The 21,729-nt window shown below is 43.9% G+C and overlaps 1 protein-coding gene across 1 annotated transcript in view; it reads left to right on the top strand.

Moving 5' to 3' along the window:
• Positions 1 to 21,729, top strand: part of LOC126528457 (multidrug resistance protein mrp-7-like) — a 138,503-nt gene that overhangs the window by 88,396 nt on the left and 28,378 nt on the right. Inside the window, exons 17-18 of the mRNA XM_050176339.3 lie at positions 4,176 to 4,277; positions 5,680 to 5,853. Of these exons, the coding sequence (XP_050032296.3) occupies positions 4,176 to 4,277; positions 5,680 to 5,853 (276 nt within the window). The remainder of the gene's footprint in view (positions 1 to 4,175; positions 4,278 to 5,679; positions 5,854 to 21,729) is intronic.

The raw sequence follows: 21,729 nt of genomic DNA, 5'->3' as shown, positions 1-21,729 counted from the left end.
AATAGTGTATCGTTTCGTCTTTCGCGATACTTCGCATCCTATAATTCGGTGATTCATGCAAGTCACACTTGTTAATGCGTTACCTGATTTAATGGTTTCTTCTAATTTTTCTTCGCGTTTTTGCTAGTGGGGGTTCATGCAAGAAGTTTACTTGGCGGTTCGTTTCCTGACAGTTCGGTTTTCCACTGAATACTTGTACTCTGTGTCGCGTAAAACGTTATGCAACAAGTTGTTGTTCATGCTATTTCCGCCTCCATTTTACCGATCACTATACATTTAATGGCCAGGTCACGATGTACTAAAGCGAGTTCGTAAATTGTATATATCCCCTTGCTGCAAGACATTCTTTTATAAACTTCATAGTGAAACCGTACCGGTAAAAACATGGCTACAGAAAAAGGGTATCTTTGTTTCTTCTTTTAACTGTCGCCCTTGTGACATGCCAGAGAGGATTTAACATTGTGTTATTAGATGCACGGACGCCACACCATTTTGGGATGTCCTCCAACAGACTTTAAAAAAAGACTTTGAGATTAACGCTCATACTGTGCGATACCTGCTGCCGACCTCTGATAATAGTGCACCTTTCGATACGTTTTTTCTCATCGTAATGCACAGTTTGTGGAAAATGCGAATGATGGACCGAAACGCCGGAATGGTTGCAGCTACAAGGGCACATTTCACGCATATGACACTACACCTAAAACAGGTTTATGATGGACTCGATACACAACCGGACTGGTACCCAATTTTGGTGAGGTGCCTATCCTTACCACCCTTCTGAAGCGAAATCAACATTTCTACCCACAGTATGAACAATGTCTTTTCTCTGTATGACTTTCATTGTGCTCTCCATTCTCTGACTAGGCACAACTGGTGAATGTCGGGTTGATTGCTACAGTAATAAATACCATGAAATAAAGAAAAGAAATATATATGTGTTTAGCCCAGTAGGAAAGGCACTCGGCTTCTTAGCGTAGGGTCATAGGTTTGAAACACGTCACCACCAACATTTCTATTTTTTTCTTTCAATTTTATTTCGTTATGCGCATTATTTTCTTTATAGTGATTCGTCTCGCATGACGGGCGGACGGGTTTCCTTGTTGTCTGGGCATAGAAATACTTACCCATTTGATAACATCACAATAGCATTTAAAGCCACAAGCGCGACGAATAAGCAAATCCATGTAATGTACCCTTCTTCCCATAGTAACTGAGCATCAGAGTTTGTCTCTGGCAGTTTGCGTTGGCAAGCCCATGCGTTGAAATAAGGCACTTACAAAACACGCGTTTTCATTATGGGGGAAGATGGCTAGCTTGTCGAGCATGTTGGTAGCTTGTTTTGTGTTAAGGATTTTCCCATTTCAAAGTGATCTGCGAAATGGAATATATAATCGACACCGTAGACGAGGGTCCGGGTTAATTTTAGGTATCTGGATCTTCATTATTGCGAACCTAGCGCTTGCTACGCGAGCGTATTCGCGTTCTTACAACTGCAAACGCAGGCTCAGCGGCCGTCATCAGCGCCCCAGGTCATAACCGCTAAACCACCGCTACAAGTGGAGTTCAAATCCCTTATCTCTAACCACTATCTGGCGGCTTTCGTGAGCCGATATCGAAGTTCAGTCAAAAAAGAGGGCCGTTCTTGGGGGTATGTGGCACTGGGTATGCGCCACTAAATATTTATCACTCTTCATTGATGCCCTTTGACTCTAACTTGGGTCACTGGGTACTAGAAAAAGAGGCCACCACGCGTCGCAGTCCGCATTAGCTCTCAACATGTCACAAAAGCATTAAGGGTTCGCTGCATAACAGCTATATGATTCATAGCAACCATTGTGCACCGAACTAATGTCAATGCAAGTTGAGTTAGCTTTCATTTTTTTAGGAGTTGCACGTACCCAGAGCCTTCTTTCTTTTGCAATGTTACTGTGAGATTTAGTGTAAAGACGATTTGTAATAGAATAATGGCTTATGTTATTCAGTATTGAATTTCGCTAGGAATTGACGCATATGCATACAAATAAATATGTGGCAACAGATGACAAAGTATTGGCATGCTTGCCATATTGGAGCAGCGAAGCTGTATCGTCTTCTTTAGGAATTTTTATAGATATATTGTTCAAATTATTTGGCGAGAATTCTTATAAGGCAAATAAACAGTTCTTTATTCATGGTTCATGATTCTTTGAAATATTTCACCTGTTTGAAAAGGCGGCCTCCATGAAGGTCGTGGTCATCCTCACTGCCTACAAGGAAATCACTAGGGGCTATTGGCTGAAGACGCGTAATATAACAAAGCCTGTTTTTCTACCCTCAAAACCAGCCACCCGTTCTGGCCTCTTCAATCAGTTATGCCGTCGATTTTATAATGTTGAGTTACTTGAAAACAATAAACAGCGCTCATACATATAATTCTTAATAAGAATTGAAGGCCCTGCATTTGAAGTAGCTTATAAAGCACAGCTCTTAGGCGCCAGTTCCTGCGGCGAGCACCGGCGTCGGCGCCCTACCCCGTAACCGAGCGAACGAGCACAGCGATAGATGAGAGCGAACGTGGAGAGCAGCGGGGAATGAAAAAAGCGGCGAGAGCGAAGAGATCGCGAGGAGGAAAGCGAAGGAGAGGGTTATGGAGAAAGCGCGAGAAGAAAACCGCAGTGACGCGCACGACGGGCTTTGCGGCGACGATGGCTACGAGACAACGCCAGAGTAGTGCGCATCGTCTGGATGGAAACAAAGCGCTGCATGAGCGGAGTTTTTCCGCGGCGGCTGCTTTGAATCGCATCCAAGCATCATCCGCGTGCTTCATCTCACTATCTCTCGATTAGCAAGGCACTCGCGCCACACTTCGCTCTGTTTGGGACGAGCCGCACGAGACAGATTGTCCGCATCAGCCAATGTATCGCGAAATGAAATACCTATACCGCTGCGATCCAATTTCGCATTAGGGAATATCGTAATCGTCGGTGAATTTTTTCATCTTCGAGTCCTTTTAGGATGGAGCAAATTTTGAAGCACTTCTGATAGTTAACTAGCTTAGCGAGGCGTCATGCTGCATATTTTGCCCACAGCAAGAAATTTTACACATAGTGATTTATTCTTGAATAATTCACACAAATAAATGCACCCCTTTGGTACTCACTTTTAGTTCTTGTAGTGTGTGCGTTGACTTTTTTCATATGCCCTTAGTTTAAAGCACTCACGATACCTGGAAATTTTTGCAAGCGCCTACATTGTATATAGCCTTCTCTGCAATGTTGTACGCACGGACTCATTTTGTTTCTCGTCTCTGTATAGTTCAATAATATTGTTTTAGATAGAATGGAAACAGGGATAAAACCGATCGACCACCTTTTGACATCAAACTGCGACAAGAATACCTAGAAGCTTATTTTCGAATTTGGATACGTATAGTATTAGAATTGAATCCGTATTCTAAACTTGAAATATTCCCCAACTCCTAAATTTTAGAAGCAACTATACGAAGCCAGCAGGGAAGTCGCAAAACATAACAAAATTTAGCAGTTTTCCTAAGCTGTGCCAATAATTAAAGATTATGGTTATTTTAAAATAATAGGGACATTCTCTAGAGGTTAAAGGAAATAAAAGTAGAAGAAAAGTCAACGACCGAACCCAGCCTCACTGAGTGCTCACGTGTGGGGCAGAATTCTGCACCAAGAGCAGAATCTGGCAGCCGAAAATATATCTGGGTTGGTACGACGCTGTGCGACCCGCATGAGAATTTTTTTTTTTTTTTGTAAATTTTCAACATCACAGCCAGCAATCGTATTTTGGCACTTAAATATCTTTTTTTACCTGTCTGAGAACGCATCTCCACAGTGTGGACAAGTATACACAAGTGCATTATTTTAGCTCACTTCTTTCGGGAAGATTACATCACAAACAAAGATAGCAAAGCCAGGAAACTTGCACTACAGAACAACAACTTACGTTAATGCAGACGCCCGTCCTTATGTGAAAGAAGGGATGTAGTTGCTTTATGACGGGTGTGCTCAAACGTCCTTGGACTTCATGTGTCAATATTTTCACCAGCGAATAGCTTTTCGGCGTGTCCGCCGTTTCTCTGAGTGGTGTTGCAGCCTGCGTATGAGCAGTGGCTTTGGCTGCAAAATTAGGTTGCATAGAGCTGCGGGGGTTGTCGTATTGCTTCGCAGGTGCCCCTTGCGATGATGTACCTGTGCGTGCTCCTCTTCAACATGCTCCAGATGGTGGTCAGCTTCGAGCGGTGCCTCGAGTACTCGCTGCTTCCAAAAGAGGTGAGAGTCATGCACATGCTGAAACGAAAAAAAATGTAGATGGTACACTCCTACCATAATCCAAGCATTGCTAAAGATAGAACACAAAAGAAACAACGACAGTGTTGTTGTAATGGTTGCCTTCCATGTTAGAGGTGGTGAGACGGCCACATATCCGCTTCAGGCGCAAGGTTATTCTGTCCATTTAAAATTTATTTTCGCCGCGTCTCTTGTGTGCTCAAAATTAGGAGTAGCGCACAGCTGCACAATATATATTTAGAATTTTCAATTATTCAATCAGTTTTCTCAAGTTCACACAACTTAGACTCCACGCGAGAACTCTGCACAGGAAGGTCAGATATGAGAACATCGACTATATTATGTTTTAACCATGTTTAGCATACATGGTTGGAACCTATCGTTCCACTTGAAAAGTATGCCTGGTTTACAAACGGCGAAAAAAAAATGAACGCTCTACATGAAGACGCACTGACAGTACTAAAACCCTCAATTTACATTAGTATTCAACCTTGCAGCATATGTCCAATCAAGAGCGCTTACTGTCTATGCCACACATTTTAAATGTAATTGTTTTTCATCTTGTGATTTAGTTGCCGTAGAACAAAGAGTGTCGCAAAAGCCAACGTTTTCACAAGGGGACTTGTCAATCTTCCCGTTGAAACGTAGGCTTCAGCAACATTCCTTTATCTACCACAATTAATGACTTCAAGCCTACATCTCCCTCTACACTTTTATCGTGCTTTAGATTATCTTTGCCGGAGGTATTACTTTTCATGCACTAGCTTGGCGCGCACAATTGTACACACAGCTCTTTAAGACGACATTAATATTAGTCAAGACCACCTGATGGCAGAATGCCGTGTACAACTTTCGTTGAGGTTCGCCGTCCCTATTTGGGTGCTTATAAACGCACAGTACCAGCTTGAAGGGGCTAGGCTACAGCGTCCGTCAAAAGGTTGCAGTGACATTCTCGGGACCTCTATTCACTTCGATGAATATGGGAAAAATACCATGCCCCTTTCCGCGCCTAATCGGCCATCTCATCGAAATGCTATTGTCCGTTATTTCCCTTTAGTTCGTGGTCGGGCAGTAGTTCTTTCTCCGCTTTAGCAGCGCTTTCAGTTCAGTTCGGACACAACACTATCACTGCTTTCATGTCAGCTACCACCATTTTTGCAAATCAAGCTGTGCGAGCGTAATTAGCATTTCTGCTCTAGACACGCATAATAAACGTTTATGTTGATGCACAAGTGCACAAAACAATCACCTTTGAACATACAAAGTACACCCATCCTAAATAAAGTGTGCGCAAGACTGTAATGACTAGACGCCTTTTAACGTCGTCGTTGTCGGCCACTGTATCATTTAGGAGTGCTTCTCTCTGCTTCGTATTCCTTTTCAGCTCGACGTAACGGAAGACTTGACCGAGGAGAAGAAGGACGCTCTATTGAGCTCCCTCTCAGATTGGCCCTCCGATGGCGCAGTCGAGTTCAAAGACTACTCAGCCTCGTATCGACCAGGAATCCTGCCTAACGTGCTGAGCAACGTTACATTAACTGTGCTACCCATGGAGAAGGTACGCAGCTCTTTCGAACTTTGGAAAAATATTCTTAGCCACAGCTTTTGTTCAATGCTACATAACGCGAAGCACTGTTGTAGTAAAGTCGAAGGGCCCTCGCGAACCATGGCAATTTCCTGAAGCGAGACGTACACCACCGATTCTGAAGATAAAATGTTTATTTGCCTTAGTCTTCCAGATTATTATCATGTGCAATTTTATAATTTGACAGGGTGGGTTGAATTATAAATATGTGTATCACTTGACATGATTACCAATGTCAATCGGTTCTATGGTTGTGGTCTTGACGCTTTCTTTACCGCTGGCAGCACTAGGGATTTAACTGGTGAATTCAACGGTTAGGGCGGGGCAAGATCAATGTGCGTATGGTGACGTCTATACACCCTCGCGTGAGAACTCGGGTGCGCTATTCCAAAAACTCGAGAGCACACGTGCGAAGCCATTAGTGATTGCACACTGTTTTATCGACGCTCTGTCGGGTCTCATGATGACATTGAGCGCTATCTAAGTGTTTCATAACAGCTGTGCGTTCCAAATGCTGTCCTAAGTCGCTGTTTGAGACGGTGCTTTACTACACTTCGGGATCGGCCCACAAACATGGTCAAATACCCAGCGAGAAAACCGATCTGCATTCGACAAGACTGATTCGCATTAAAAAGCGGGAGCGATTTCGCGCACAGTCTGTGCACTGGTATGTGCTTTTCACTTTGTTATTTTTTTTTTATTCAGCATGTTGAGTCTTTCTTGTTTTCGCATTATACAGTGAACTCTCACTTGAGTGAACTTCAAGGGACCAAAGATAATAGTTCACTGAACTGAACGTTCACTCAACTGAATATTCACTACACCAACATAAGACATGGCATACAGAGTCAAAAGTTTGAAGTGCAATTCATGAAGCAAAAGACGTGGCATACATAGTGTTAGAAATGTGTGACATGGAATTTGTACATATCAGCAAGTACAAGGTTCATAACAGTTATAATGCTGCCTTTCTCACTTAGAAAAAAGTCTGTAATCTTCTGCATTTGTACTTTTAAAGCACAGGAAGTAACAAAACTGTCCAAAGAGTCGATGTTTTTGTACACTTCTCTGGCACAGCTTGCTGTTGAGACACAAAGTCTCTCAACTTTCCAATGTACCCTACAAACTCAGCTAGAGTTATAGGGCTTGAAACTGGCTCGGCAGTTGCCTCTTCTTCGTCGCAATCTTCTTCAGAAGAAGAAGAGTGCGAAGAATGACACGACTAGCTGGTCGGAAAAAAACACACCACGTGGTTTGTGGTGTGACAGGTCACGTTTTGCTCTGGCGGAATTGTCCGAACTCGCCTTGGTCCTCTGAGCGAGTTCGTTAAACTGAAATATTGACTGTTCCGAAATTCGTTTAAGTGAAACATTTTTGCAAAGAATCTATTAGAAAATCGCCGGGGATCTTTAAAAAGTTGGTTATTCTGAAATATTCGATAAACCGACGTTCGTACAACTGAGAGTTTACTGTACTGTGCACGCTCTCTTGTTTCCACTTTCGGCGGAGACGCGCTTTCAGTCTCCTCATTTCTCCTACATAACAACCGTAGTAGCTGCTTCTGAAGAAAGGTAGGCGAGTTTTGTACTTTTGTACGGGACATATGTCGCACTCTTCAGAATGTGTACGGCGACCGCTAGCTGGGCTACGCTATTCCGGAGCGTCATACTATCTTGATGCCAAAAGGCACCTGTGCCGTCGCCCATGTCCATCACCTATAGTTGCTTGTTGGCGAGGAGATGAGGTCGGGAGGTTTGAAATAAACGAATTGGTTTATTTTACACATTTACAACTCACAACGCTCCCTGGATTTGGGAGCGTCGTGCTCCCATATCCAGACATGCAAAGTGCTCCATGTCGGAGCACTTTGCATGTCTGATCTCACTACATGTCTCAGCACACGCATGTCAGCACACTACTCTGCGCCAAATATGTCCGCTCTCAAAAAAAGTCATTTTCCCTAAGTAACTAGGCGAGGGAAGTTGATGACCGTGTCTCGGCCAATTAAAGGGGTCGCACTATCCACAGCACTCCGTCCATGCTTGCACCACCTTGCTGAACTCCGCCTTCTGTGATGCATGATCTCCCCCGCACACCACGTAATCGCACGTCAATTGCGAATCATAAGTCAACGCTGTTCCCACGGAAGTCATCGACGTTGGCTCGCTTTGGCAGTCAGCCTGTCAGGGTCGGGAGGCTGGCTTTGACGGTCGTTACTGCTTGCACAGTATGCGGCGGTCGCTGTCACCTCGAAGGGAGCTTGTCTATTGGCCCGTCAGCAGTCAGCACTGGGCTTCGTAGTCGTCTAGGCGGGCGCTGGTCAAGTGATCGCTTCTTGGATGGATGGATAGATGGATGTTATGAGCGTCGCCTTTGGAACGGGATGGTGGATTGCACTACCAAGCTGTTGCCATTATACTGCATAATATCCTACCTAGGTTAAACAAGAAAAAAAAAAGAAAACACTATGAACTCCCACAACCAAATTTTCTGATCCCCTATCGCGAACTTTGCTTTTGTACATCTCCGTTTTTTGTCGTTTCCCTACTTTTCTTCGACCAATCCTCCAATCGCCAATTACTAATCCCTATTGCGGACATGTTTACTTTTCCACTGTTCTCGCTGAACCCAAGGGCTTCAAGGAGGCCAGTGGTGCCTAAATCGACCGCTGAGCAGACGTCTTCACATTCTAATAAAAGATGCTCCATAGTTTTCCTAGCTTTGCCGCAGCAAGCATATGCTTCTTGTTCCTTCTATATCTTGCTTTATAGGTGCGTGTTTTAAGGCATCCCAATCTCGCTTGGAAAAGTAATGAGCTTCCCTTTGAATCATAAATTGTTTCGTTCCTGATTTCGTTTTTTCCTCTTAAGTAGTTACTCATGGCAGGTTTCTTTTCCATTGCCGCCACCTATGAGATTATTTCGGCCTCTCCGACTTTCCGCTTGACGTTCTTTGTTGCGGTGTTGCCCACCCTACAGGCCGCATACTTGCTGGTAAGCTTCCTAGTTCTTTTCCTCCACTGTGAATCAATGTTTTTCTTGTACAGATACCTCAACACTAACGCAACCCATTTACTCTCTTCCATATTCCTCACTCGTTTTTCATACTTAATTTTACTGCGAGCTTCCCTCACTTCAAAACTAGTTCAGCCCATATCACCCTGCACAACTTCATTTGTAGTCTTCCCATGAGCGCCCAATGCGAGGCAGCCCACTGATTTTTGGTTCCCATAGAGTCCTGATTGTACTTCGGATTTAAAGCAAACAACCGCATTTCCAAAAGTAAATCCTGGAACCATTACACCTTTCCACATACCTCGGAGCACCTTGTACCTATTGTATCCCCATAGCGCTCTGTGCTTCTGTGAGTTTGGAATGCATCCAAAGAATGCCAATTGCGGTTTAATGCGTAACAATGTCCAGGGTGTCTCGGCTAACTCCTCACGAGAAGGCACCCAGATTAGTTTTCTTTACTCTCCCCTTGGTCAACTCAAAATACATTTAGTGTTAGCCTAGGTAATTAAATCAGAAATAAATTGTCAATTTTTAAAGCACTGCATTAATAGCAAAACATTCAATGGGGAACGTCCTAGGACCGCGTATTGAGAAATATCGAAATAATTTTTTTGCGTGATAATAGGTGCGGTGATTTTAAGATTTTCACGCGGTCAAGAAAGAGAGCGAGGTTTGAAAAAGTACCACGTGAATACTCACGTACATGCAACGACATAAATTCCCTCAAACATGTTACCAACAAATATTCCATGCTGCCCGCAGACTTAATAGAGTGACATAAATTAGTGTGCGCATGTCAGTAAAAAATAAAAATAACATTGCGCTGCCACCACCGCCTACAATATGCTGACATACCTAACAGGCAACGTTGACCGCAAGCAAAAATGATAGCTTATGGTCCCACCCGTCGTATCCGATACATCATCATCCACCGCCAAAACCCTTCACTATTTAAGCTGTCTGTCAACAACAAACATGCCAGTAGAGTTTCATAGAATTACTGTGCGTTATTTCTGGTATCTCAAATAGCTACATTAGTCGCGTTGTTTCAGCAGACAAGATATCTAAAAAAGAGTAGAAGTCGAAAACACTGCGTTTGAACCATCTCTGTTACTAAAAGCCTCTTCATGAGCCTTTGGTGTGCGTGCAGCATTGATCATTGTACATCTTGGTAGTGCGTTTGAGGGCAATAATGTCGCTGCGCGGGAGCGCCTGGTATCGTGGTACTTTCTGAAATCTCGCGCGCTTTCTTTGCAGCCCGTAAGACTTAAAAACAACGGCACTCATCAAGGAAAGGAGTTACTTGAACATTTCTCAACCGGGAAGCTCTACAACTTCTCCATTGAAGATCTTGCTATTAAACAGCACTTTATAGTTTGTTGCTTAACCATCGGTAAATAATTACCTCAGTTCATACTTCAAAGACACTTTCAGTTGATCAAGAGAACAATGAACGATAATAAGTTGGTTGCATTCTCTTAACGCACACTTTGATTTTTTAAGGGGTGCCACAAGTGAGCTGAATTGACTTCTCGTCTTCTCGTCATTCAATTTGACCATCTCCGATAGTGCTTCCACTGTTGCCATCGCCGATTCTATGCAGGTAGTGCCAATGTTTTCGGATCACGAGATGTCAGGGATCAACAGTTTCTTCATAAATTAAAATACCCTGAAATTATAAGACGCAACAGATGCTTCCTCGTACGACTCGCCCCACGTTGTACATCTAGGTACCAGCGTGTGCGGCGTACCACGCGGAAACTCGACTGTTTGGTGAACAAATTGCTCCGAAAATTTTTGTGGTCGGCTGTACTTCTCTTCAACGCTGAAAAGTTCGCTGAGTAGAGTTTTTTTCACGTTCTTTATGAAGCCTCTCTATATCGTTCTTCGACCACCGACACCACGTGACCTGCTGGACCTGCGATGCGCTTTCATGAAGAGATAAAACGCTGGCATGGGTGAATAAAACGCAGATACACAAGCGAACAGATATTCGTTGGCATGTAATAAATGATGGCTTAACTGAGTTTTTCAACTATAACGCGAGCGGTGGTGCACCGCTTGAATAAAAAATAAGCCGAATTACTCTGTCATGCCGCAAAATCACGCAACAGAGGACTTGGCTTACGAATTGTTCCATTCTATCTGCCCAAAACAACAATTAAAAATTTACTTACAGCGATGAAAATTTTTATTTTGCTGCGTACTCAGCCTGAGTGATCACATAATTACAATTTCTGGCTCGCGTGAATTAAACAAAGCATTCCACACTGCCCATGCCAGCTGAACTTTGGCTGGATGTTGAAAAGGCATGATATTTACAATAAGTTCGCCAATTATCCGATACATTCTCAAAGAAAAGGTCGACTTAAGGTTAATGTAAACCGAACAGACAGTCACCCAAAGGTCGAAAAAAAAATACTTCTATGAGCGATGTTGTTTATTGCTTCAGAACAGCTTGAATCACCCTCGCTCGAAAGCTGCACAAATGTAAGAGAATTTAGCTGCAAGCCTAAGGTAAACACATATTATCGTAACACAGCGAAGTGCTTGTGTGCTTCGCTCTGCCAGTAATTCGACTCTCCCACTAATATTACCGATAGAAGCAACCAAAGCATAGCTTCCTAGACGCTGAACCTTATCGAACGTTTTTCGGCAAATTAGCAAATGAATAAAGAATAGGGGAATAATGCCAATAAATAACTAAGCTGGCGAGAACTACTGCGCAGCGTGCTTCAAATTACTGACTTTCTTTTACTGCTAATTTTTCTCGCTGTCAGAGAACACGTACTCGCCTGATTCTGAGTAAGGCCGCACAACCAAGTTTCCAGAATCTTCCTAATTCAACATGACCTGGCACAATATTACGGCCACGAAATCGGGCTGTGTGGTCACTGGACAGTTTTTATATTTCTATAGCCCTTGCGTACGCAATAAAAGACCGAGTCCAAAGTGCCTGTGCGCAGCAGGTTATGAAGGGCTAGGCGGGTTACGTACGCATGCTGTCTTTCGGACTTAGCGTTGCCACCTTTGTGTGGCAAGTGTGGTTTTGCAACAGCATAGCCACGCCGAGGTCTCCCGATTCGATCCAAATTTCTGCCTCACTACTTCCTTTCCATGACGACAGCAAGGCACTGACGGCACAGTCGGCTTTCGCTTAGACGCATCTCTCCCAGACGACAAACTATTCCAAACTGAGCTCTCTGACCTGACGCTTCCAGGCTCAGACAAGTACAAAACACTCTAAAAATATTAAAGACAAAATACTAGGTATTGGACAAAATAATTACGCAGTGAAGTATTAGATACTCGTATTCGGAAAGTGTCAGAGTAGAGTACAAATTACTATAAAAAAAAGGGTGGTCCTTAGTTTAATTCAAGGTACTTTCAAGATACAGGACGCTCCACAAACAAAAGAATGTCTCCAACTTGTTCACGGACTTGTGGTGCAACAAAAGATTAAGGACGATACAACTAACACGAACAGGCGCACACTCCCAATTATTTCATTGCCAGAAGCAAACAGACTATCCCAGCTAAGTGGTGCTCAACTTTAAAAAAATTCATGTGTGAGCTACGAGAGTGCAACCAACTTAGTATTCTTCGCTGTCCTCTAGGTCAACTAATGGTATTTTCCTATAAGCCTAGGTAATTGAATAAAATAAATAATTAGGCAACTTTTAAAGTATTAATTTAAGGCAACATATTCACTGGAGATGCCGTAGAGGCCCCGTTTGAAAAATATTCGAATAATGTCTTTCCATGTAATAGCTGCTATGATACAAATTTTTTCTTGGCTGCAAAGTAAGTGCGTTTGATCTGGAAATGTGCCACATGACTACGCACTTAAGCGCGGTTACACAATGTCTTCAAACATGCCACCAAAGAATAATGATCAATGGTGCACGTAGTTCCCAAGGCCAGAACAGGCCTTAGATAACAAAAATGAATCGAATACAATAGTCTTGGCTTCCACTGTTGCTCAGAGATCTAGGGCGCTATAACGTAAAACTATTCCAAACTTTTCTATTCCAATTCTGTGATTATCCCTACGCGATTGGTCAAAATGTTTTGTGGACAACCCCACTTCACCTGTCTGTCACGCGACGTCACGAAAACTGCGATAGCTCCCCATCTGATATGACGTGTACAGACTGAATATGCATGATTTGACCGAAAAAACAAAAATAGCTATTTCTGATTCGATCCCTTTTCGCCATTAGCCCCCGGCTATTGGTCAAAAGTTTTCGGGCTGCACCCACTTCACCTGCCTCTCACGCGACGTCACAAAACAGCAAAAACTCACCCCGTCAAAGTGACGCGTACGCATTAAAGATGCATTAATATGCCGAACAAAACTGAATTTTCTTCTGAATAGCCGCAGGCTGCCCCGTTCCCAAAGGAATAAAACATGGCTGCCACCGGCGGCTCAGGCGCTGGCTCCTCGCACCTGCCGGAGAGCATGGCTTTATTTGCGTATAATAAAACTTCTTGCGGGGCCGTGTAGCATTTTCGAGCTCTTTCGGCACGTTTACGACCTCCTTCTGCCAACTCTTCTGCGCTGAGGATCCGTTTTAGCGTCATTCTTAAGCTTCCGTTGCCTGCCACTGCAATTTTCGGCCAGCCACCGCAAGCTAAGTAGGGGAAAGCGGACCAATCGCAGACGCCGGCGCCGCCCTCTTCATCCGGTTATCGACTTTCAGGGCAGTCGCTCGGCCCTGTCGAATCCCTCTCCACTTGAACGTGCTCCTTGTCTCTTGCCAGCTAATTAGAGAGGACAAGCCGCTCAGTGTATGCAATGTTATTCGTTTTTAAAGCAAACGAAAGTGACCTCCTATGAACGAGGAGAGCGGTTGATTGCTTTGTTCAGACAACCCTGCGGGTGTCCGCCCGGTGCTTGCGCTCGCCGTTACGCAACTTTGACGTCAGGAGATTGGAATAAGAACATATTGGAATAGTTTTACGTCATAGGCCCCCAGTCGGTTGAAGCGGCGCAATGTGCAAAAAACTGACCACCCTTATCGTCAGCCTATTTTCACGTCCACTGCCGGACGAAGGCCTTTCCCTGCGATGTCCAATTACCCATGTGTTTTGCTAGCTTATTCCCACTTGCGCCTGCAAATTTCCTAATTTCGTCCTGCATAGCTCCATTTAGTTTCCTTTATTCTCAACTACAATATCGTCCATCCTTGTTTGCTCTCCGATCCACACCGATCTGTTGCTGTCTCTTAACGTTATGCCTAATATTAGTTCTGTCGCTCTTTGCGCGGTCGTGAACTTGTTCTCGAGCTTTTTTTAGTAACCTCCAAGTTTCTACCTCTTATGTTAGGACCGGTAGAATGCAATTATCGCACACTTCTTTTCAATGACAATGGTAAACTCCCAGTCAGGATATGCAAATGTCTGCCGTATGCACTCCAACCCATTATTTTTCTTTAATATTACTTCCCATGATCAGGGTCCCCTGTTAGTAATTTACTCGATGAACGTACTCCTTCACAGACTCTAGAGGCTTACTGGCGATTGTGAACTCTTGTTCACTTGCTAGGCAATTAACCATTACCTTTATCTTTTGCGTGTTATTCATCAGTCATAACCTTAGAGTTTCTGCGTTCCTCAATAATTTGTTGCAATTCGTCCCCAGTACTGCTGAACAGGACCATGTTGTCTGAAAACCGAAGGTTGCTGAGGTATTCTTCGTAGATTTTCACCCCTAAGCACTCCCAGTCTAATAGTTTGAATACTCCTAAGCAATCAGCGAATAGCAATGGAGAGATTGTGTCGCCTTGCCTGACCCCCTTCTCAATTTTTCTTGTGGAGAAACAAGATAGCTGTCGGATGTTTGTGTATATTTCCCGAGGTATTTACGTGTACCTCCTGTACCCCTTGATTACGCAATGCATCCATGACTGCTGGTAGCTATTCTGAATCAAATGTCTTCTCATAATCTACGAAAGCCACATAGACAGGTTGCACAAGAAGAAAGGGGGCTAACCGAGGCACCCGATTTTTATTAATCATATGTGATAGGAAGATGTGGGCCCAGGCTTCAAACCCACAGGAATGGCACAAAGAACACATAGAGGCTTTAATGACACAGGGACGGGACAAGGGTAACGTACACGATAACACACACAGTTCCCTTCATCAGTGTCTGTCGTTTCGGTATAGTCAAGCACAGCGTCAATATAGGAAGGCGTCCGATAGCGCGTCGGTATCACACTCACGGCACGAAGAGGCGCAAAGATGAATCTGGAGCAGCGAGTGGCGCAGGGGCTGGAGGCCGGAGCGCCACCCGCGCCCTGGCCTCCAGCGATGCCCGACACACGACGTGCCACTCGCGTGACAGCTGGGTCGGGACGTCTGCCCGCCACAGGGTAGACCATTCGGAAGGCTTAGCTGTACCGGAACATGTCGGCATCGGATGCTCGCCCAGCAGTGGAGCAGGCCGGTTGAAGACCAAGAACAGCCCGGCGTGTTCTGCTGCACACCCAGGAACACCGGCCTTGGGTAGACGAACTGCTCGGCTCATTCGGAAGGCAAGCCCAGGCAGCTCAGGCAGTTCGCATGGCTGTTGTTGTTGTTGTAGCCTGTGATGCGTGTGGCTCCTACCCACGATGGGGGATTGGCCAAAAAATGGGTGGATTATTCGAAATTAATATGGAGCATAAATTTTCTAATAGCTATTGAAATAGCATTGAATAGCGCAGAATTACCTGTTAAATAAAATCAGGAAAGCCATATTGAATGAGTAATAATTAATTTAAAAGTAAAAAAAAGAAAAGAATTTAGCAGGGCATTCGTTTAGATTCCGTAAGGAATGTTCGGACAGTGAAGCATGCATCCCTGTGGCTGAATCCCGAAGTGGACGCTCCGAACGAAAGAATTGCAGGTTCTGTCAAGTCCAGGCCAATTCTTCGAAAAGGTATTTCCAACCATCTTTTTCTCACCACAGTAAAACGGCGACAAGATAGAAGAAAGTGGTGTATCGTTGTATCGTCTCTTCCTCATTACAAAAAGAACAGAAGGGGGAGGGAACCAAGCCCGACCTGTGTAAATAGAAATTCAGCGAGGGAATGCGGCAGCGTAATTTGGTGAGGCAGACCTCAAGCATCTTTGTGTCACAGGATTCGCTATGCCAGGGAAGTGCCAGGTGCTTATACTCTGGAGAAGCAGTCAAATGCGGGTTTGATAAGGCTAATCTTATTGATCGCATCCGAAATCGTGCCTATGTGATCTGTGTTGTCACTGGTAGAATAGGAAGAACAGGGCCGGATAGTGATGCATTTGCCAGTGAATCGGCAGTTTCATTAAAAAACAAACCTTTATGGCCAGGCACCCAAATCAAATGAACACATTGTACATGGGCAGGAACTAGTAAGTGGAAGAGTTTTTGCATGGGTGACTCATTAGTAGCGGTAAGGCAAGAGCATACAGAAAGGAAGACAGTCAGAATTGCAGCCGTTGTAATCATTGGGTCTAATTTACGTAACGCTAGGATTACTGCTAACAACTCGGCCAGAAAAATAGGCACAATATCAGGCAATCTTAAAGAAAGAGACCAGTCGAGTGCAGGACAAAATATTCCAGTGCCAGCTTTTTCCTCGCACTGTGAGACATCTGTTGCAATGATAATGTTTGTTTCTAGGGTGCTTAGGTGGTCTTGCAACATGGCGTTTAAGATGCTGTGAGGGAGTAGTTTCGCGTGGTTTGGGAAAATGTCATCGAACCTGATCTCTGGATAATTTGAATGCGTATTATTATGAGGCACCTCACGAATTTGTACATTTAATGGTTAAAGTAATGTTTGCACAAATATAATCTGTGGTCTATGAAAGCTGGGCCAATGAATGCCCCCCACCAATTAATCTGTCTGGGTGGAGGCCAATGACCTCCGCCCAGACACCGGCCCTCTTCTTCCTCTTCGTCCGTCGCCGCCCCACAGCAATCACGCGCATTCGGCCGCTCCATTCAAATAGTGCAAACTCCTATCACACATATCATTAGAAGCCAACAAACAAAGACACAAAGGAAAAAATACGGGATATTATTTCTACTTACTAATTAAACTAAACAAATGATAAATTAATGGCAATGAAAATGTATTAAAAATAAACTTGCCAGATATGGGGAGCGGATCCCACGTCATCGCATTACGCGTGCAATGCTTTAACCAATTGAGCTACAGCGGCGCGGTTTCCCCATCCACTTTCTCGGGTATTTATGTGTTACTACTAGAACTAACCTTGAGAGTGTTAGCCAGTGCCACCACTCACAAACCTTGGTGGCGGATGTTGAACATCCTTTCTGTCGCAGGCGTCACGAGTACGTGATCTTTCTGGGTGAAGGCAACTGGTCAATAAACCTGCACATGATACCTGAAAGCATCAATGTTGCCGGATTCTAGAGGGTTAACCGAGGAGCCCGATTTAGTTAGTTCTAGTAGTAACACATAAATACCGAAGAAAGTGGATGGGGAAACCGCGCCGCTGTAGCGCGATTGGTTAGAGCATCGCACGCGTAATGCGTAGACGTGGGATCGTTCCCGATTTGCGGTAAGTTGTTTTGTCATCCACTTTCATTGCCAATAATTTATCATTTATTTATTCAATTAGTAAGTGCAAGTAGTTTCCCCTATGTTTTTCTCGGTGTCTTTTTTGTGGGCTTCTCATGATAGAGAGGTTGAGTGTGCTCTGCATATTCCTCAATGAACTGATCAATGACATGGATATGATTCATGTAGAATATCCCTTCTGGAGCACTGCAGGGGCCGAGGCCGACTCGAAAGCCCCGGCCACGGGCCGAGCCGGTCCCTGCTAAGAGTTTTTCGGCGGAGTGGGGCCGGGCCCGGGTTTGAAGCCGATGGACCCGGGCTGAGCTTTGGGCCTTCTCATTAAAGGACCTAGGCTGGGCCTTCCATCACACGCGAACGTTGTGCATTGCGTGGTCCAAGGGATTCTGTGCCAAGCTGAAGTGACACGTGCGAAAGCTGGTTTAGCGTACCTTAGCGAAAAAATAGAAAACAGGTGCTTTCATTACTTTTTCTTTTTCACAAAATCCAACACTCTTTGCGTGTAAGAAAAAATTAATTATGCAAAAAACCGCTCTTCAAACCATTTCCCTGTTACCACTTTTGCGATTGCAGTATTACCACTTCCGCTACTATTATATTATTGTAGCGCTAACGCAAGGGTGTCTCTTTCTTGTTCAGCTTTTAATTTATGCTATATATGCTCGTAAATTTCTCTGTTTGTATATATATATAAGTACATATATATATATATATAGATATATATATATATAGATATATAGATAGATAGATAGATAGATAGATAGATAGATAGATAGATAGATAGATAGATAGATAGATAGATAGATAGATAGATAGATAGATAGATAGATAGATAGATAGATAGATAGATAGATAGATAGATAGATAGATAGATAGATAGATAGATAGATTTGCACGCTAAATTACCTCATAAGACCAAATCGTACGATCAAGGTAAATGCATGCGCACCAGCGAGACAATAACCGCACAGGAAATGGACCCGAGCATTCATGTTCCTAGGAAAGAAACAAAAATTTCTATCTTTTATCGTTTATATACTGCAGCTGATTAGACGCCGAGAAACTGAGGCTGACACATACGGTACAATCTGTAACTAGCGAAACCAGTTTTAGTTCTACTAGGTACGAACTACAAGAGAGGTGGTCATGCTTAAAGCCGCGGAGCCTAGACAATCTGTTGTATTTACACAATAACATGTAATTTTTGCGCTTTATTTGCCTTTGCATGGTCCTACTCTTGTGGCATCGTTTTCGCTTGCGATCTTTTTGTGTCACTGCATGTTCTTTTAAGTGTATTTTCTATCTTTATTTCAAGAAAAAGGGAGGAACCTTTTATCAAGAATAGCCTGAAGCGTGGCTTGTGAAACTTTGAATATAGTATAATCGATATTGTACGTCATGATTAAGTTTTTATGTCGTCGTTAGAATAAGAAGAACCATTTACATTTGATCTGATTTCGCTTGCTGTACACCGTATATAAACCCTAAACGTTTTTACCTCGCTGCAACAAATTATAAATCACGAGTGTAATTATTATTCTTTCCAACGTGAGGTATAGACAAGAGTATTAAAGAAAATGCCCGAGGTTTGTTTCTATCCGCTTTTAATGCCGCCCGCTTGTAATAGCGCGTGTCGCAGAAATTCTGGCGTCGGCGTAGCACTTCGCTTCGGCAAAAAGAATTACGGACCAAATTTTGAACCACGCATACCCTACCCCTTCCCTACCACCAAAGTTGCTCATACCTTGACTTTCATTCTTTACAAAGTTATTCCTCGCATGTTTCCAGAAGAGGGTTGTAGCGCCGAAAAAGACAACATACAGCAAGCGAGACGGGACAGGCGCTGTGTGTTGTCTTTTTCGGCGCTACAACTCTCTTCTGGAAACATGCACCAACTAGCCTCCCAAATAGTATTACTTATTCTTCGCAATTTTGAGGACGGCAGCCCACAAACAAACGTAATAGAAAACAACACCGACAGCGCATGTCGTTTACGTTAGCTATTCTGAGACTGAAATATTAAAGGCGCGAAACAATAACGGGAGATCTACCCACACAAGAGGCCGCGTTTCTACCAGAAAGCTCGCCTGTATGCATAGCGTTCGCAGCCAGCGTTTCGCGGTAAACGTTACATAAGCTGCAGTTGCCGGGAAGCATGAAAAGCAGCGAGGGGTTTTTGAACGCTCTCGCGTTCCACTCTTAACTTAAAGGCGAAGCTTAAGCATCCTCCAAGTTTTTTATGATTTGGACAGTTTGTTGTAAAACTTTTTTACCATGCTTTATTGTCATTATTTGTTTGTAATGACTTTTGTGTACCGCATAAGGAACATATTTTATTTATATTCTGGCGTATTACGTGCCAAAACCACGATGTGATTACCAAAGACGCCCTAGTAAGGAACGGATTAATTTCGACCACCTGGGGTTTTTCAACGTGCACCTAAATCTAAGTACATGGGTGTTTTTGCATTTCGGCCCCATCAAAATGCGGCCGCCATGGCAAGGAATCGAACCCGTGTCTGAGACCTTAGCCGCCCAACGGCTTAACCGCTAAGCTGCCACTGCGGGTAAAAAACCCAGGGAAAACACGGGGAAGGCAAGAGATGAAAATTCAGGACTATGAGCAAAACGAGAACGAGGTGAAAGCCAGAGCCAACGTTTCGAAAAGTGGACTTCCCTTTTTTCAAGGCGACATGAAACGGACAAGACCCTTTTTCGAAGGGATTTGTCTTTTTCGGTGTCTCCTTGAAAAAAAATGAGTCCACTTGTCGGAACATTTGCTCCGGCTTTCACATTGTTCTCGTTTTGCTCACTGCGGGTAAAGCAACATTTCAAGGCATGTACGCACCGGATTTCCTGTCTGATAGCCCGCTACAAAGGTCAAGGCACGAATAATATTATTAATCATCAATAAATTCTCTCCAGCGTGCCCGGCCAGGCCTGGTCACGCACGTGCGGGACCTGGCTACACTTAGTATTGAACGCCCGAGCCCAGGGTGGGCCTGGGATTGGTGTCACCCACCTGGGCTCGGCTCAGGCTTCATAAAGCGGGCCCGGGTCGGGTGCAGGTAAAAAAAATAAGGCATGAGCAGGTCTCTAATTACTTCCTGAAGCCAGCCTGTTTTCTAGGTTAACTGAAGTCAAGTGTAACCCCTACTCAATTGAAAAAAATCTTGAATATTTTATACAGTACTGAAAGCAAGCTAATGGACTTATATTTAATAAATTCTTTAACGTCTCCCTTTTTATGGATTAGTAAAATTTAGGCGTTCTTCCAGCTCTCTTGTTCCCTTGAAGTCGTGAGGCATTGCGTAACAAGGGCCGCAAACTTCTCACGCATAATATCTTCACAGTCATTGATTGAATCTACTTTTATACCATCTTCCCCTGCTGATTTTTTCTCGGAACGTGTCTTGCAAAGCCCTTTTGACGTCATCGCTAGTTATGGAAGGAAGCCTCTGTATCCTGTTCATCACTACTTCCAATGAAGGTTGCATGGCTGCTGTGGGTATCGTACGAATCTGTGCAGAATTCTGCTGCTTTTACTATATAATGGAAACTACTGATGGTCTTACCCTGCCTGTCTTTCAGTACAGATATCTTGCCTTGTCCTGTGTCAAGTTTTCCTCTCACCGATTTCATGCTGCGGCCATTTTCTACTGTTTCCGCAATCTTCCTACGTTATAATTTCGAATATGGCTTACTTTCTTCTCGTTTATCAGTTTTTATGATTCAACAAATTGTATCTGATCTCTTGAGTTAGACACTTTCATGCTTTGTCGTTTCTTTATTGGGTTATTTGTTACTACGCGGCTATAAATAACAGGTATCAATTCCAGAAGTTCTGTCATAGTTTTTGCTGTTGCAAGGCCGCATAAAGGACGAGAAGGTTTTGGCGGTGGATGGTGATATATCGAAGACGATGGGTATGGTCATCGCGCACCATTTTTTTTTCTTGCGGCCTATATTCATTAGGCGCTGCCCAGCGTCGATGCTGCGTTGGTAGCATGCTTGAGGGCACTAACGACGGTACTCTTGAAACCTCATTTTGGCATAAAAATAAATGTGGTTCGGTGCTGCATGGAGTCATCGCCCATATTTGTTTTATTGTGATAACAATTATATAGACACTACAAGTGCGCTTATGCCGTCGCCGTCGGTGTGATGTTCCGTACAAAGTGCAACGGCGATAACATCGTGGCCGCGCGCTGTATGCTGTATGTGCGAGGGAAATCGTGCAAGGGTGAGCCGACCACGTTGGCT

The sequence above is a fragment of the Dermacentor andersoni genome, chromosome 9 (genome assembly GCF_023375885.2).
Source record: "Dermacentor andersoni chromosome 9, qqDerAnde1_hic_scaffold, whole genome shotgun sequence".
Taxonomy (NCBI): domain Eukaryota; kingdom Metazoa; phylum Arthropoda; class Arachnida; order Ixodida; family Ixodidae; genus Dermacentor; species Dermacentor andersoni.
Note: the sequence above shows the minus strand (reverse complement) of the source record. Positions and strands in the feature narration are given on the sequence as shown.